The sequence below is a fragment of the Narcine bancroftii genome, chromosome 6 (genome assembly GCF_036971445.1).
Source record: "Narcine bancroftii isolate sNarBan1 chromosome 6, sNarBan1.hap1, whole genome shotgun sequence".
NCBI classification, from domain to species: domain Eukaryota; kingdom Metazoa; phylum Chordata; class Chondrichthyes; order Torpediniformes; family Narcinidae; genus Narcine; species Narcine bancroftii.
In genome coordinates, this window is record NC_091474.1 from 29,620,936 (window position 1) to 29,638,131 (window position 17,196).

Genomic DNA, 17,196 nt, shown 5'->3' on the forward strand with positions numbered 1-17,196 from the left:
AGAGGCTTTCCAAATCCTCTTTGTCCAATCTGATCCTGGAACAGTTATAATGCAAGAGCAGTGAATACAATTCTATCTCAGAAAGGATGTTACCCTAGGTTCAGTGCCATGTATAATTTGATTGTAGTTATTTTGGAGTCGATCATTATGTCACTCGTGGAGTTGTTGTGTCCACTCAGCTAAATTATACAACTCGTGAGAAAATTCCTATTTTTTTAAAACCACATCAAAAGTAATTTATATTTTTTAAATTATTGTATATACTTGTGTAATAGTCGATCCTGTATAAAAGTCAACCCCCTATTTTTGGCCCTGCCACCCACCCATCTGAGCTCCCGATTCCCCAGCCACGAACCCTCACATCATCCGCCCGTTCACCTTAGCTCCTGCCCGCCACCCTCCCAACCAAACTCCTGATATCCTGAATGGGACAGGTACTTGCTCCCATCAAAAGTATGGTCCATGTAAAAGTCAATTTCCCACTCCCTCTCCCCCCAGGTTTGAGATGAAAAATTAGTCCCAAAAAACTTGATGAGCATATTCAGTAAAAATTCAATGTATGTTTGAATGTGATGATGATGACCCAGTGAGGGAAATGTTCAAGTTGCAGCTTTTTATTTGTCTCCAAGTCAAAATCAAAGCCTTTCAAATTATTTCATGGAAAAATCAGTTCGACACTGAGCCATATTGGGAGGCATTAAGAAAGCTTTAAAAAAAAGAGAACTTTCAATATGAGCTTTAAGGAAGAAGAAAGTCAGAAAGGTTTAAGGTGGGGATTTCTAGAGTCTGGATAGCTGGAAACATCATTGTCAATGAAGTGAGAAAAATCATAGGAGGTCAGAACTGGAAGGATGCTGCCTGCCTGCCCTCGACCACAAGAAATTACAGGGAGTTGTGAACAGCTCAGGTCTTCATTAAACCAGCTCCCTTTCATCGACTCCCATCTGCACTTCCTGCTGCCTTGAAAAAGCAGCCAAACGTAAAAAGATTCATCTCACCCTGGTTGCACGCTCCCCCCACCCCACACCATATCTCCATCAGGCAGCGGACACGAGTTTGGAAGTGTGACTCCAGGTTCAAGGAAGTTTGTATCTCATTGTAAGCAGACTCTTGAACAGACCTTTCATTCGTAAAAAGGATATTGTCCTTGTACTATTGTAGTTGAACCTTTTCTCCATAACCATAAGACATAGGAACAGAAATAGGCTATTCAGCCCATCAAGTCTGCACTATTATCTGCACTTTTACTTTGCACAACCTGTTGTATGTTGGTAAGGGTTGATTTCTATGCATAGCAGGCAAAAAGGTTTTTTCACTTATATCAGTACATGTGACAATAGACAATTTGAATTCTGCAAATCTCATCCCAACCTTCATCAGCATCCTGGAGCTACCTACGTCGTCTCTGGTCAACATCACATCCCAGGAACCAGTATCTTGGAATCTGTCCCCATCCTTTTTCCAGACTGTAAACTTGTATGAGAAGATCAGGAAGTGATGGAAGTATTCTGAGATGCTATGAAAGTAGTAAAACACACTAAATGCTGGAGGAACTCAGCTGGTAATGCAGCGCTCTGAAAGTAAATCAATGATGCTTTGACAAGTCAACTTTTCTATCCTCAGTAAGATATGAGAGAGAAGGGAATTACTGGTGTACCAACAGATGAGGGAAGACAGGAGGAAATGTGAATGGAGAATAACCTCTGGCAGAGGCTGATGAGGCTAAATAGCCTGTCCCCATGATCTATATCCTTTGTAAGGCTGTTGAAGGTTGAAGCAACAAAAACTGGTCAGCAGCAAGTCCACTTTAATGTTACTGATCTTGGCTGTTGTCTGAACCTTTCAGAGGACGAGTTGATGCAGGAAGATACAGGAGGAGGTGTTTTTAATGGGGAAAAGAATGCACTGTACTATGCCGATGCCTTGACGGAGATCGCCTTTGTTGTTCCATCTTTTGTGGAGTCGTGCAGTAAGTTAACATTTGGTACTGTATTTGCAAAATCCTTTTGATGTGTAATGCAGCAGTGTCTTTTGGTATTCCTAACCTCTTCATATAATAATACTTAATGCTTTAAGGACAATATTAAATCATACTGAGAATTTTACATGTTCTACAGTGACTGGCCAGGGATTTCATTTTTCAGTTGGGGTTCAGGTTATGACGTAAACTTTTAATGGAATTGATTGTTGGCTTCAAATTTAAAATTCTAGGTGCCAAAAAAAAAACTAAATACAACTGAAGTTTTGAGTAGATCATATCTTGATACCAGCTGAAAGTTCCTGCCTGATCTCTGCACCTCAGCATTTCCCTAACTTCCAAAAAGAAATCTGATTTTCAGTTTTTATAATCTTAACCACAGAAACCTGAACTGCATATGTTGCTCAAGGTGTGTCCAAAGATCCTTCACAATGACAAGACTTCCTTGTCCCTGTCCTCAAAACCCTTGTAACAAAGACCAGCAAACCATTCTGCATTTGAATTATATACAAGCTGCTGGAGGTACCCTGTGGGTCAGGCAGCATCTTTGGAGGTAAATGAACAGTCGATATTTTAGGGTCAGAACCTGACTTCAGAAAACCCTTTACAGACACTGCCTGACCCAAGGAGTTTCCTTGTTGTTTGCTCTCGATTCCAGCATCTACATCTGAAGTTCTTCCTGCACTTGCTAACTTGATTATTCATGAAACAACCCACCAAGGTTGCTTGCATGACATTTGAAAATTTATTTTAACATTTTTCTAAAAAAAAAATGTTCTTTTTGCCAATGGAAATAGGCACAGTTGTCTAAATGATTCTCCATCTTCTACTATCTACCCCCTTGTTTAACCTGTCTGCCTCTGGCTCGTCCTCCACATCTCAGTTTCCCCGGTCACAACCTCTTCTCATTGCCCCTTTTCAGGCAGAAAGTACAGAAGCCTGACGACCAGCAGCTCTCAGTTCAAGAACAGTTTATTTCCAACAGCTCTTGAACCTTGAGTGATTCAATCATCAGAATCTGCTCAGACAACAGAGGGACTTTTTTTTGCACGAGGATTACTGTGAATTTTGATGTCGATCTTGTGTATTTATCGTCTATTTTAACTTGATTCATTTAGTTTGCTATCAGCTTTTCTTTACAAGCGACTGAGTGCAACAAGTGGCACCCGTGTACATTATACAATCTGTATGACACCAAACTTATCAAATTCTCACTGAATTGGTGGTGTCAGCAAAACTGCGTACATTACATCTGTCTTTTATCTAGCCTGAATATGGAGTGAATAATTGAAACCCTAATATTGACTCAGGTAAACCAGTAACACTTTTATGAACAGAATAAATAGAAACATGAATAGGCAAGAACTGACCTCTTATTGCTGCACTTTCTTCTCTTCGCCTCTTTCCATTCAATTTCCTTACCTGTTCATCGTTTGAAGAATTCGGCCACTGAGCTCTTAGGTGCAATACCCTTTGGGTGAAAAAAAATTCTTCCCTCTCAGTCCAAGTTGTCTGACCTTATTTTTGAAATATTCTTTGATTTCTGAGTAATGTTGATCTTTGAGCTGCTACTCTTTACCCCCTGAATACATGCCACAGGACTGCAGAAAGAATATTATTTTCCGATTCTGTTCTCAGCTGACTCTTTGGAGAGTGGACTTGCAATGCAAGAGTCCGAGATGCAGATGGACCTGCTGCCAAGTCTCCTAAAGCAAACCCCACTGACTTTGGAGCTCTTCCCAAACCATTCTGACAGCCTTGGCAACTCCCAAAGGGTGAGATTCTCACAAGTTTATTTCTCCAGTAATTAAGAATATGGTTTCCACTTTGTTAGTACTGTGTGCAATCCTACTGCACATGAATGTTTAAACAAAAAAAATTTCCCCTACTCTCCCCCTCCAAATCCTTGATTGTTAGATTAGCAGAAATTAATTATTTTGTTTCACTTTTCTCATGAAATCCTGCACTGCAATGTTTGGGTGGGATTTGGACCCAGCTTCCCTCCCATCCTGTGATTACATTGGGAGATGCGGAGCGAAGAGGGGACTTCTCTCTGCTGCTGACAGCAACCAGCCCTCCCAATGAAAATCAGCCACCTTCTGCCTCACCCTTTGTTGCATGCAGACTGCCTGCTTCGTGATAGCAGTCATTGTTGTTTAAGTGAATTGTCAGCCTTGGTTTCCTGTCCTTGTGTGAATGTTAAGCTAATGCCTCAGGTAATGTGCCATGGAGTGCTGACTTTTAATTGTTTCAATCAAAGTGCCAATCTAATATCAAAACCACTGATCTTCCATCTCAGTTGTTGATGAAAACTTGCTGTCATCTGTGTGACAAAACCCATAGAACACTACAGCACAGAAACAGGCCGTTTCCTTGTCCCACTGACCTGCACCCCTCTCATCCATGTATCTGTCCAAATTTTTCTTAAATTTCAAAATTGAATTCGCATTCACCACTTCAGTTGGCAATTTGTTCCACACTCCCACCACTCTCTCTTTAAATATTGCACCTTACCCCCTTAAACCATGTCCTCTAGTTCTTGTCTCACCTAACCTCGGGGGGACGGGGAAAGCCTGCTTGCATTTATTCCATCTAGACTAATAATTTTGTGTTCCTCTATCAAATCTCCCTTCATTATCTGATACTTTGGGGAATAAGACCATAAGATATAGGAGCAGAAGAAGGCCATTTGGTCAGAGTCTGCTCCGCCATTCCATCAAGAACTGATCATTCCCCCACGCAGCCCCACTGCCCATGATCTTTGATACCCTAACTATTCAGATCCTTCCAATCTCTGTCTTAAATATACCCAACAATCTGGCCTCCGCAGCCACCCATGGTGGCAAATTCCAGAGGTTCACCACTCTCTGGCTCAAGAAATTCCTCCACATAGCTGTTTCAAATAGGTGCCCTTCAATCCTGAAGTTGTACACTCTTGCCCTACAGTCCAAACCTGTTTAACCTTTCCCTGTAACTCAGTTTTCAAGACCTGGCAACATCCTTGTAAATCTTCTCTACACTATTTCAATCTTATTGATAACATTCCTGTAGTTAGGTAACCAAACTGCACATAATACTCCAAATGGGGCCTCACCAATGTCTTGTACAACTTCACTCACCATAACATCCCAACTCCTGTCCTCTGTATTTTAATTTACCAAGGCCAACATGCCAAACACTGTCTTTACCTGCAATGTCACATTTAGATTTTGAACTTTAGGAAATGCTTCATGTAATAGAAAGCATTTTAGTATTACTGGTGCTAAATATGGTTTATAATGCAAATAACTGCTTTTACTGGGGGCCATTGGAATCTGCAGGATTGTTGTCAGGCATGTCAGTGCCTGTGGCACTGCTTACAGAGTCTCTGCCAGATGACCTACCCTGACCACCTTACTATGTTGACCAGCCCAATGCTGGTGATCAGCATCAAATATGCACGTCAATTGTGGTCTCACCCAAGTTCAACTCTGCTCCTGTGAAGCCTGCAACCATGGTGATGGTTTGATTGGCCGACTTGTAGGGAATGAAGTGAAATATCCAATCCCACCACACCAGTCACCCACAGAAATACTGATCAACATGCTAATTCAGGGAGATGCAGAGTATTTATATCCGTTAATACCAGACCAAATGGCTCCTGTTTGTAATACAGAGAAGCTATCATCGCCCATGTCTCTGGGTTAGAACAGTGCTAGGATGAGTACACCATTGTGTGGTGTTGCTAGAGCGATAGAAGTGTGGAAGCTGGTTCATCAACTTACACACAAGTGAGGTTTGTCCTTGTTTCAGTATATTTGCAGGTTGTAACCAAGAAATCACTAATTCCAGTTTCTCTCTTCCAAAGCCAAGTCCGACTCAAAAGGCCAAGAGGCTGCCACTTGGCCGCACAGTACCTCCTCTGGGTCCTGAAACCAAGGTGATTGTTGTGTGGGTCGAGCGCTTTGATGATATAGGTATGATGTATTTCTAAAAGCTTTTTTTCCAACTCTGAATCACTGCACCAACCTATGCCAGTACATAAAACACACACTGTACAGAGGAGGAATATGCACAGTTAGGGGAGACATCAGGGGAGCAGTGGGTGCTTGGAATGGTGATGGAGGCTGAAACATTAGGGGCATTTAAGAGACTCTTAGGCAAATGGATGAAGGAAAAATAGAGGGTAAAGCGGTAGGGTGGGTTTAGTACTTTTTTTTAGGACTCTATTGGGTCAGCTCAACACAGTCTGTACTGTGCTGTAGTGTACTATGTTCTTTGGGAGTTTTTGGGTATGTGTGTGGATGATACGAAAAACTTGTATTGATAAAACACTTTGTGTCACAAGAGCATCCCAAAACAACTAAATGGAATGTTACCAAACAAAAAAGCTGATGGCTAGCTATTTGGGTTAGAGCAGGTAACCCAAACACCAATGCAAAATTATGCCTTAAAGAAGTAAGGAGAGGAGGTTTGGAAATGAACTCCAGGACGACTGAATACTCAGCAGCAATGATGGAGCAATCCATTCCAGCATATTCAGTAAGCAAGAAATGGCAGCATGTAGATTTATTGGTCTGGCCAGAAGTTGTAGGGCTACATTAGATTACTGAGAAGGGGAGGGTCAAGACCATAGGTTTATTTAAAAATATTCTGCAGATCCTGAAAATCAGAAATAAAAAGAAAAAATGTTGTAAATACTCAGTTAGATAGGCAGCAATTCTAGAGAGAGAAATTGGTTGCACGGATGGAGTAGTGGTTAGTGCAAAGCTGTTAGAGCACCAGCGATCGGGACTGGGGTTCAAATCCTGTGCTATCTGCAATGAGTTGGTGCCTTCTCTCTGTGTCCACATGGGTTTTCCCTACTGTTCAAAATGTACCCGGGGAGGGGGGGAGGGGGGGGGGTTGTAGGTTAATTGGATATAATTGCATAGCATGGGCTCGTGTGCTGAAATGGCCTGTTACCATGCTGTATTTCTAAATGTTTTTTTAAAAAGTTGTGATCCAACTGTGGGCTGGTTTCAGACCAGAGAAAGAGATGGAGTGGAGGTTGGGGAGTTAAAGACACAATGGTTAGGCAGACATATGGGGTGCTGGCCTTCATCAGTTGAGGTTTTGAGTTCAAGATCCGTGATGTAATGTTACAGCTCTATAAAACTCGAGTTGGAACACACTTTGAATATTGCGTTAAGTTCTGGTCCCCTCATTACAAGAAGGATGTAAATGCTTTGGAGAGGGTGCAGAGGAGATTATCAAGTTGTTGCTTGGATTGGACAACGTGCATGCCTTATGAAGCAAGGTTGGCCGAGAAAAGGTTTTTCACTCACAGCACATCCAATACCTGCCTGGTTGGGTACCTAACACCTTTTGATACTTTTCCAGAAAGTTTCCCTCTAAATGATCTTCTGCCAGAGACCAGCACTGGAGTGGAGACTTCGACAAACAGTAGCACATCTCTCAGGTATAGTCAGCCACCCCCACCTGGCCTTTTATTTTGACTCAAGACTTGCTAATGTCGCCTTTGCTTTATCTTAAATTGGTGTTTCTCGGGACTTGGTCTCTGTGCACCAACATGCCTCAGTTTCCCAGCTGTCTGCTGAGTTAGCCAAACAAGGCTATTTTTGTGATGCCAATGTGTTTTTTTTTTGAGCAGACAATATTAATACATGAGATACAATTTAACCCTTGTTTAAAGATCTTTGATAAGGTGATCTATATGAGACTAATGAATAAGCTCTGAGAATAAAGAGTCAGGAGACATGCCACTGAATGTATTGCCTGTGCAAACAACAAGAAGCTGGAGAGATTCAGCAGGTCGGGCAACATCCATGGGGAGAAATGGACAAGCAACATTTTTTGAAAGTGTGACTTCCCATTTCTCTCCATGGATGATACCTTACCCATTGAGTTCCACCACCTCCTTGTTTGCTCCAGATGCCAGCCTCCGAAGTTCCTGTGTCTGTCTTGGCTCTGCCACAGAAAGCAAAGTAGCGTCAAAGCTAGCTGTTCACAGTGCAAGATGTTGACTGAAGAGCCACTTCTGATCATTGTTTAGATGAGCCATTCTGACCCTGAGTCAAATATTGTTGATTTTGCAGATAATCTAAAGATAATGTACAAGAAAGTCAACAATGAAGACACAAACTGTGTTGAACTTGCAGAATGGACAATTGGCAAATGAGGGGAATGAAGGAAGTTGCTTGAATCTATTATGAAGGAAGTAAGAGTAGAACATCTTGGAAGGATTGAAAAGAGTCATTGTGAATTTATATTTGGCTGATGTTCTGTAGTCGTTGAGGAACTGACCAGTAGAATGGATGCACTGTCCGTGATATATTGGGATTTACTCGAATGTCTTGCTGAAGGTGCTGCATGTGAGGTTATTTAACCAGGTTGGAGCCATTGAGGGTATGGTAGTGATGTGAATTGAATATTATTAGACAGAAAACGGAGAGTGGATAACTAGATCCTTCGTAAGCTGGTTGGCTCCTTCTGGTTGGGAGCTGCGGAAATCGGAGCTTGGATCCTGTTCTATCAGATGATATCAACAGTTTGAAGGCATGGAATATCAAAGTTGCAGGTTGGCTGTCTGTACTAAACTGGGCAGGATTGTGGGTATGGTGGATGATGTAAAAGAGGCATCAAAGAGATGTAGATGAGCTGATCAAGTGGGTGAGAAAATGGCAGATGAAAAATTGACAAACAAGGTCATCCATGTAACGAGAATTAATTTGTTCCATGGTGAGAGGTGTGCAAGGATGTGCTTGAGCACAAATCATTGAAGCCAACAGGCAGCAAGGAATTAGGAGAGTAAATGCTGTCTTGTTCTTGATGATGAAAGCGTAAGGAAGTCTGTGGAGTGTTGGAGGACGGCCCTGCTATAAGGACGTGAGCCTGTGTCCATGAATAGGAGGTCTGCTATGGGAGCGGGGACTGAGTAGACTGGGTGTGTGCTCTTTGATGCTGGGAAGGTGCTTGCCCTGGTGAACATCAATCACTCCAAAGTGAAATACTGCCTCTTTTTAAAACATAATTAAGCTGTGAGTTAATTTCTGGAATTTCAAGAATTGTTGGAGTGGCAGGCTGGGTGGTGGGGGGATAAACCTGGGTTCAGCTTTCTGTGCTGACACTACTCTTTAAGAAGATGTTTGTGGTGAACTTTTTCTCGCAGCCTGCACTGAGAGACTTTATTTGTTCCTTTGATTTTAGGACCACTACATCAGACAAAGATGTGCCTGTCATTTTTATCCATCCCCTGAAGACTGGTCTCTTCAGAATGAAAGTGCAAGGGGCTACCGGGAAATTCAGCATAGTGATCCCATTGGTTGATGGAATGGTAGTCAGTCGGCGAGCTCTAGGTGAGGACAGAAGTGGCAGAGAATTGAGGAGACATGCAATCAGCCACTCGCATGTGACATAGTTTTCTGCTCCTATTGGACCTGATAATCCATGCTTCCTGGTATTGTTCTTGTGTTTCTCCTGTTACACTCCCCATCTCGGCCACACACAACCACTCCAAAATTGCAGATGTGTTTAAACATCGAAACAGAAACACCTGAATGCTGGTGTTTATAATCCACACAAATGTTTTCCCCATGCTGCCTGCCTCGTATCAACCTTTCTCTGATATAATTGACTTATTTCATTTCGAGAGCATTTAACTGTGTGACAGTGTTCTAAATTCTAACTGCCTTTCTCTTCAATCCCATTTTTCTGATCCTTTCCTTCATCTCTCATCACTACCCAGACCAATACCGTAGTTATTTTTAAGACCTTTATAAGGTCTCTTTTTAAAAAAAAAAAATTCTGGTATTATCCTCAAATGAAGTTCAACAATGTGAAATCTTGAAACTCAGGCTAAAAGGTTTGACCAGCTCAACAGTAAACTATATGGAATGAACCACATGTTGAATCTGACTTTGTGTACATTCACAGCACATGTCCAAAACTTCTCAACAGCATCTTCACTCTGGCCCCTCACAATGCGTAAGCCTCTGACTAACTTGGGCCTAAAACTTATGTCCTTGACATTTGACCCTCACACAGATCATGCATTAATTTTCACCATGCTGCTCAGCGTGGGGTCTGTCAACTGAAGAGGGTAAAAAGAAGGAAGGGAGAGTGCTGGCAATAATAACTATATTGATGATTCGTGCACGGGTTTTTGTTTCAGGGTTTTTGGTCCGACAGACAATTATAAACATCTGTCGACGGAAGAGACTGGAGAGCGACTCCTACAACCCACCCCACGTACGTAGGAAGCAGAAGATTGCTGATCTCGTCCACAAGTATCGCAACAAGCTGCTGGAACCAGAGTTTTACACCTCACTCTTTCAGGAGGTGGGACCTAAACCCCTAAACCCGTAGGCACCCTGAAATCCATCAGACTATTTATGTTATTTTACTACTTAGACCGGCACTTGGCCACCCCAGAATGTGATGCAAAGCACCGATTGATTTTCAGAGCTCTGAAAAGCAGTATGTTCCAGCTGGTTTTGTGTAAATGTGTATCAAGGTCGTAAACTTGATTTTCAAGAAAAATCTAAACCCCATTTTATACTGAACTTCAGGACAGCCTTACTGAATATTACCAAATTTCTGTACAGTATCTGAAATCTGTATTGTGTATTGTTTCTTTGATCTGTTCTGTAGCCAGTGCTATCGTTTTAGTCCTGGACTTTGCACTGAAGCCTGCATGGGTAGACAGTTGAAGTGACTCTGGGACAGTCTCAATCCATATAACAGTAGAATAACTCCACAGCACAAAACTGTCCTTGCTGTTCATAGTTGGCACAAAATTTAAAGGGAAGCAAGCTGAGGCAGGGAGGAAGAGGTTCCTTTCCACATGTTGGCCTGGATAAGTGATTTTTATTCTGGCATCAAACAGAACTGGTTGAATTCTGAATTCAACCAGTTTCTTTTTGAGTAACCTTCCAAATAGTTGTTTTGCAATCACCTTAATGGTGTCTGCACACTTACATCAGCATAATGGCCAATGCAGTTGGAGAATATCATCTTTCCTTCTGATGTCCTGCAAGCAATGAACAGCTGAGCTGCAATACAATGTTGCAGGCACTCTCTCACTCCTGAATAAAATACAGGAATGAAAAGCAGGTGAAAAATTCTGAGAAGGTGGTGGTTTGAGAGAATAACGAGGTTCACACAAGATAATGCTGATGAATCTTCTTGGAGCCCCAACTGTATAGCTCTTTTCTGAATCTCCATCCTTCTAGGCAGAAATTCAGTAAATTTTTATTGCATATCTATAATCCTGGCAGTCATTGCGTGTAAAATTCCCATGGCACAGGGTGCTGCTATGGATTCCCACTGATGGTATCTTGTTCCTTCTTCTCTCAAGACTTGCTTTGGGTTCTGGGTCAGACCTCTTGTCCCGTGAAGCTACACTCATTTTAGCAGTACAGAGAGGAAACTTCTTTACATCCCCGTAAATCTGAACAGGATGACTTGTAAACCTTCACTGGAATCACTGACCTCAGGGCTAGGTTAAAATAAAATGAACCTGAAAACACCCAAATTTGTTCCAAGCTCTCACATAATTGTTATTTTATTCATAAGCTACAAAGCATTTAAAATGCATTATCAATTTTTATTTATGTATTCTCAGTCGAGTTGTGGACTTAAAGGTTACTTTTAAAACATCTGTTTTCAAAGTGTCGTTACAAATTACTCGAAACATTGTTTTCCAACCAACGATCACAGTAAAAGGCACAGGTTCCTGCTTGTGAGGAGATGGGAGTGGCCGAGGGTATAGCTGAGTGATTGTGTCTGAGATTTCACAGAGCCAGGTCATGACGAGAACAGCCATGAACTTTGGTGGTTCAGTTTGATCTGGATTTATCAGTGGCTTAGTTTGATAAATGGAACATGCAGATCTGGCTTTGATTGTCTTGCCTACTGTGAGAGGACATAGTGAGATGAGCAATGAATTTGGAGTGAAGGTTCTGGGGGTTGCAGAGAAAATTTGTGATGTCTGTACTTAACTGGAATTTGCCTCATGAACATATTCTGAGATGTGTGCTAGAGCCAGCTCAAGGCAGATGTGGGGCAAAAGGGCTAAGGAACATGCACCCGCGATTGCTGACATAAGCCCAAATATGGCACTTTGTATTTGGGTTTTAAAAGAATCTTTTCAGTTTGTGAAAAATAGGGTGATTTTATTCATACCTTGCTGCTGCCAGGGCCACCTTGTGCACCCACCTTTCCAGAGTGACTGCAGCCTACTGCTCTGAACTTTTAATTTCAGTCACAGCATTGTCACAGATTTAGCAGCAGTAGGTCAAGCAGGGAATGAATAATCAATGCCAAGAATTATATTGTGTATCACTGATCAACTGATCATTTCATTTGCTCTAAATTGTGCTGTTTCAATGTAAAGGAATTTAGATTTTGTCTTTGACAACTAACGATTAGTTTTTGTTTTGAATCACCTAAAGTTTTCCTTTAGTTTTGCCAACTGGTTTTAAGCACTACAAAACCACTCCCTGCCTTTTGTACTCCAACAAGCCAGAGTGTTAAATGCCAGCAAGCGTTCTCAATCCGTCAAATAAAAATATAAAATAATGAGAAAAACTCTCCAGGGTGATTGTGCTGCAGCTGGGCAGGAGAGTTTCTACAAGTATGTGAGAGCATGGTCTGACTCCATTTAGTCAGCTAGGAGACAGATTTAGTTGGGAAATGTTTGTCAGTGGGTCGTGGAAGCAGCCTCAGGAGTTGCTGTCATGTAGAGTGATAAGTATCACCACTGCCCATTGCCCAGGAGCCTGGACCGGGAGGCCAGTGGATCAGACCATGTCTGCTTCTCGTTGCAAGCTGGTGGCGTGCAGACTTTGAAAGTCCAGTTCAGTGACACTGACACACCTTTGAAGATGTTTCCAGAGCTTAACACAGACCATAATCAATGATCTTCTTTATAAAGCAATGTGATTTTGTGTTTCTGTGTATGTCTTTCATAAAAAGGAGAAAGAATTGATATCTTTATTGGTATCTTTATTATTTTGTTCATTTAATTTTTCAAAGCTCTCTCCATTTTGACAGCCAGGAGACACCCTTTGCCAGTGGGTTTATTGTCACCTCTGCCATCCATTTGATCCCCTTTATTCTTCTTGTTGGACTCCATCTCCAGTGTGAGTGCTGAGAGAGCAGAGTGGGTGCTCGATAGCATTTTCCAATTTATGTGCCTCCTGGCCTTTTGGATCTTGCTATGTGTAGATCAGCGACCATACTCCCTGCACCACAGCATCATCCATGCATTGCTCTAAAACAACGCCAAGACTTCTGAGGTGCTGAAAAAACACGAGTCCTTTCTCACTGCCCACTCGCTCCAATCTTTTGTGCTTACCCCAGGTGGAAGGTATGCTTGAGGGTGGTTGGGAAGTTGGTCACCTTGAGTCACCATCTGCCGAGGTATGACATTCATCTGGTTGGGTCGGGGTTCCTGCTCCCACTTCTCTTGCTAATTATGTGTTTATTTCTAATGTCAGCAGCCTTGTATCTAATTTTTTTTTTAAATTTAGACATGCAGCACAGTAACAGGCCATTTCAGCCCCTGAGTCTGTGTGCCCAATTAACCAACACCCCCAGTACAATTTGAAGGGTGGGAAGGAAACCGGAGCCCCCAGGGAAAACCCACACAGACACGGGGAGATCATTCAAACTCCTTAGTGCGGGATTAGAACTCGGGTCCTGATTGCTGGTGCTGTAACAGTGTTGTGCTAACCGCTACACCAACGATGCCGTCGAATAGGCTGAATACCTGCTCATTAACTTCTGCCAAATATTGCATCTTTATTGCCATGGTAATATTTTCCCCTCTACAACATCAATGACAGACCATCTTGACAAACCAACTTGGTGTGTTGACATACTATTTGCGGCGAGTTACTATCAGTGTGAACTGGGCTGGGTGGGATTGGAATCGTTGTGAACTGGGTGAGGCAAGATTGGAACTAGTGTGAGCTGGGCCGGATGGGATTGGAATTAGTGTGGGCCAGGAGGAATTGAAACTGGTGTGAACCAGGATTGAAACTGGTGTGGACTGGCTGGAGTTGGAACTGGTGTGAACTGAAATTGGAACCAATGTGGCCCATGCTGGACAGGAATGGAACCAGGCTGGGCAGGATTGGAACTATTGGAGCCAGTGTGAACTGGGCTGGGTGGGATTTGTGTTTGGGTGTATAGAATTGACACATTAATGAGGAACGTGGAGACCAGTGTTTACTCCCTTCTTAGAATTGCTGTCTTTACAGTTCGAAGTTAGTTTGAGAAAGGTACAGCATTTTGCTTGTCCTTTGCCCACAGGTCACCAGCTCCTCAGTAACAAAACTAAACATTCATATTTCTAGCATTTGTTGTAAAAATGCTGAATGGCCACTCCAAATTGAATATCACTGGAGAAAGAAACAAAGGGACCCTCCTGAAAGTTCAACTTGTAACAGACATGTTTGTCACTTCAGAGAAGCCATCTGACTTTGTGTTTATATGTGTTTATATGTAACACAAGCAAAGTGATGTGCTGTGCCTGCTCCACAGGAGAAACTAACAAAGAAATGCATATATTTCACATCAGGTGCACATAGTAGCAGAGTTGGTTGTTTACCTGAGCCCATGATTGAGGAGGTTGCAGAATGAGGTTGTTCATTGGGCAGGTACCCAGCAGAAACTTGTTGGCATCCTACCCTTTCCTTCTCAGACACTTGATGTTACAATTTGGTGTTATTTGCCTTTCAGACACAAACTAAGATAGGGAACTGCTTAAAGCTGGGAAAGAGATGGAGGAGATTGCTGATGCTGAGATCTAAAGCAATAAAACTAACTGTTGGAGGAGATCAGATCAGATGGCATCTGTAGGGTAGAGTCAACTACCTCTGCCTCCAAAGATGCTGCCTGACCTGCTGAGTTCCTCCCACAGTCTTTCTGCTTGATTCTATTCTGACACAAATAAGAGAACTCGCATGTTTGTGCATTTGGCTCTTCATTCCAATACAGACCATCAATATGTTAATTTACCAAATTCCAGCAAATTTACCATCAACCAAAAAAACAAAAACCGGTAAGTGAATAATTTGACTTGCTGGAGATCCAACTATTGAAAAGCTAGCAGTGGCATCTTATCCCAACAACTCCATGGACTGGGGCACACGGAGATTTTATACTTCAATTTGAAATTCCAGCTCACTGATGTGTGCAAACATTTGTAAAAGTGAACTAACTCGGCAGAATGCATTTCTGATGTTTTAAGTGTGACATTTTCTGTAAATAATGCTGGGTTTGATTTCAGATGTATAATAAAGAACCACTGTAAATAGTCCAGGTTGTTTGTCTTCAATACTTGTTCTCCTTGTTGGGATCCGCCAGAGAACGTGTATGTATTCAAAACAATTCAATGTGTCAACAGAGAAATGTACAATGGAATGTACTCTCTATATTCACTAAAATTCCAAGATTTTCTTAAACCTAGACCTTTAGAAAAGCTTAGTGCTCATGGTTCTTAAATGGACTCAGAATAAAACCCTACTTGACTGAAGGACTTGAAGCTGAGGTGGTGGGGGATGTTCTCAGATGTACTTCTAAAAGAGCATCACTTATAATGTCCACTGAAGTTCATTGGAACTGACTGTTGGGGTGACCTGGCCATTTTGATTGAATTTTGCCTGATCCAAGAATAATGCAGAGAAGGGATGGTTCTCCCATATAGTAAGATCACAATTGTTGCATACTTCTGTCTCTGTTTCGAGTTTCCTCAATGGATCTTGGCTAAATTCAGTTGCCCCACTACCTGGCCTAAGCCATGTCACTGTGACAGAATTCTGGATGTTCCTCAGTGAGGCCACAACACCAGAGGAACAACAATAGATCAAGGAGGTTTGTCCTCTGAATGCTTTTTTGCTAGCATCACCTGCTTCCCAAGCAGCCATTTCCAAACTCATCCTGACAATTTGTACTGCTTAGTGAAGTTGCAACAAATTAATGAATGCAAGGACAGACAAATAAAAGAGAAAGTTAAGTGTGTTCTGGGTTGAAATCCCTTTGACCAAACAGCAAGCTCATTTTTTAAGGCTGGCCTATACCTGGATGCCTGGTCTTTATCTGTACTGCCAGCATAGCTAACTAGTTGAGCTTTTCAACTGTACATTAAACTGCCATGAGATAGGACTTGAAGCTGAGGGGGTGGGGGATGTTCTCAGATGTATTTCTAAAAGAGCATCATGTCCCCCTGCAAATCTAGTTTATTAAACCCACTGCAGCACTAACAAACCTTTCTGCATGGATATTTATCTTCCTCCAGTTCAGATACAAACCGTACAGTTGAACTAGGTCCCAAACCTCCCTGAAAGAGGGCCCAATGATCCATAAATCTGAACCCCTCCCTCCTGCATCATGTCTTTTGCCACATGTTATGCTGCATTATCCTCCTATTTCTAACCTTGCACATGGCATGGGTGGCAACCCAAGATCACAACTCTGGAGGTCTGGTCCTTCAACCTAGCACCTAACTCCCTGCATGACCTCCTCACTCTTCCAACTGCGTCACTGGTCCTTCTGTGGATTATGACATCTGCTGCTCACCCTCCCTCCTAAGAAGGGCATGAACTCAGAGATATCTCTGAACCTAGCATCAGGGAGGCAACATACTATTTGCGATGCTCAATCCCTTCCACAGAACCTCTTATTTGTCCTTATAACTATGGGAATCCCTTATCACTACAGCTCGCCTCTTCTCCTCCTCTCCCTGCTTAGCCACAGGACCAGACTCTGTGCCAGATACCTGATTGCCGTGGCTTGTCCTTGGTAGGTAATTTCAGCCCCCCCCCCCCCACAACAGTATCCAAAATGATATTGAGGTGAACAGCCACAGGGATGCCCTGCACTCCTTTGCCTCCTGACTGTCACCCATCAATCCTCCTCCTGCCTTAACACCCCCTCTGCCTCCCTGAATAATCCAATCCAACTCTAGCTCCAATTCCTTAACTCGGCTTGTCAGGAGCTGCAGCTGGATGCACCTCACAGATTAAGTCGTCAGGGATACTGCTGGCTGCCCTGATGACCTACATTCTATAAGAGGAGCATTCCCCTATCTTGTCTGTCATTTCCACTGTTTGTCTGGAGCGAAAAAAAATCTAAAACCTCCCTTTCCCTGTACCTACCTGCTGAATCCTATTTGTTCTTGGAATAAAGTGACCTTTCTTACATCAACTCCTACTATTCCCTTGCATTTCACC

General features: G+C 42.5%; 1 protein-coding gene across 8 annotated transcripts in view; it reads left to right on the plus strand.

Annotated features, from left to right (window-relative positions):
* ralgapb (Ral GTPase activating protein non-catalytic subunit beta) overlaps positions 1–15,282 on the plus strand; it is a 111,123-nt gene extending 95,841 nt beyond the window's left edge. For 7 of the 8 annotated variants that reach the window (XM_069884525.1, XM_069884527.1, XM_069884528.1 and 4 more), the window contains 7 exons: positions 1,847–1,969; positions 3,617–3,753; positions 5,826–5,934; positions 7,340–7,418; positions 9,167–9,315; positions 10,131–10,297; positions 11,316–15,282. In XM_069884525.1, coding sequence (XP_069740626.1) covers positions 1,847–1,969; positions 3,617–3,753; positions 5,826–5,934; positions 7,340–7,418; positions 9,167–9,315; positions 10,131–10,297; positions 11,316–11,354 — 803 coding nt within the window. In that variant the 3' untranslated portion in view covers positions 11,355–15,282. Of the gene's footprint in view, positions 1–1,846; positions 1,970–3,616; positions 3,754–5,825; positions 5,935–7,339; positions 7,419–9,166; positions 9,316–10,130 lie in introns of all 8 variants that reach the window. The other variant, XM_069884533.1, reaches the window with a different exon arrangement.
* The last annotated feature ends 1,914 nt before the right edge of the window (positions 15,283–17,196 follow it).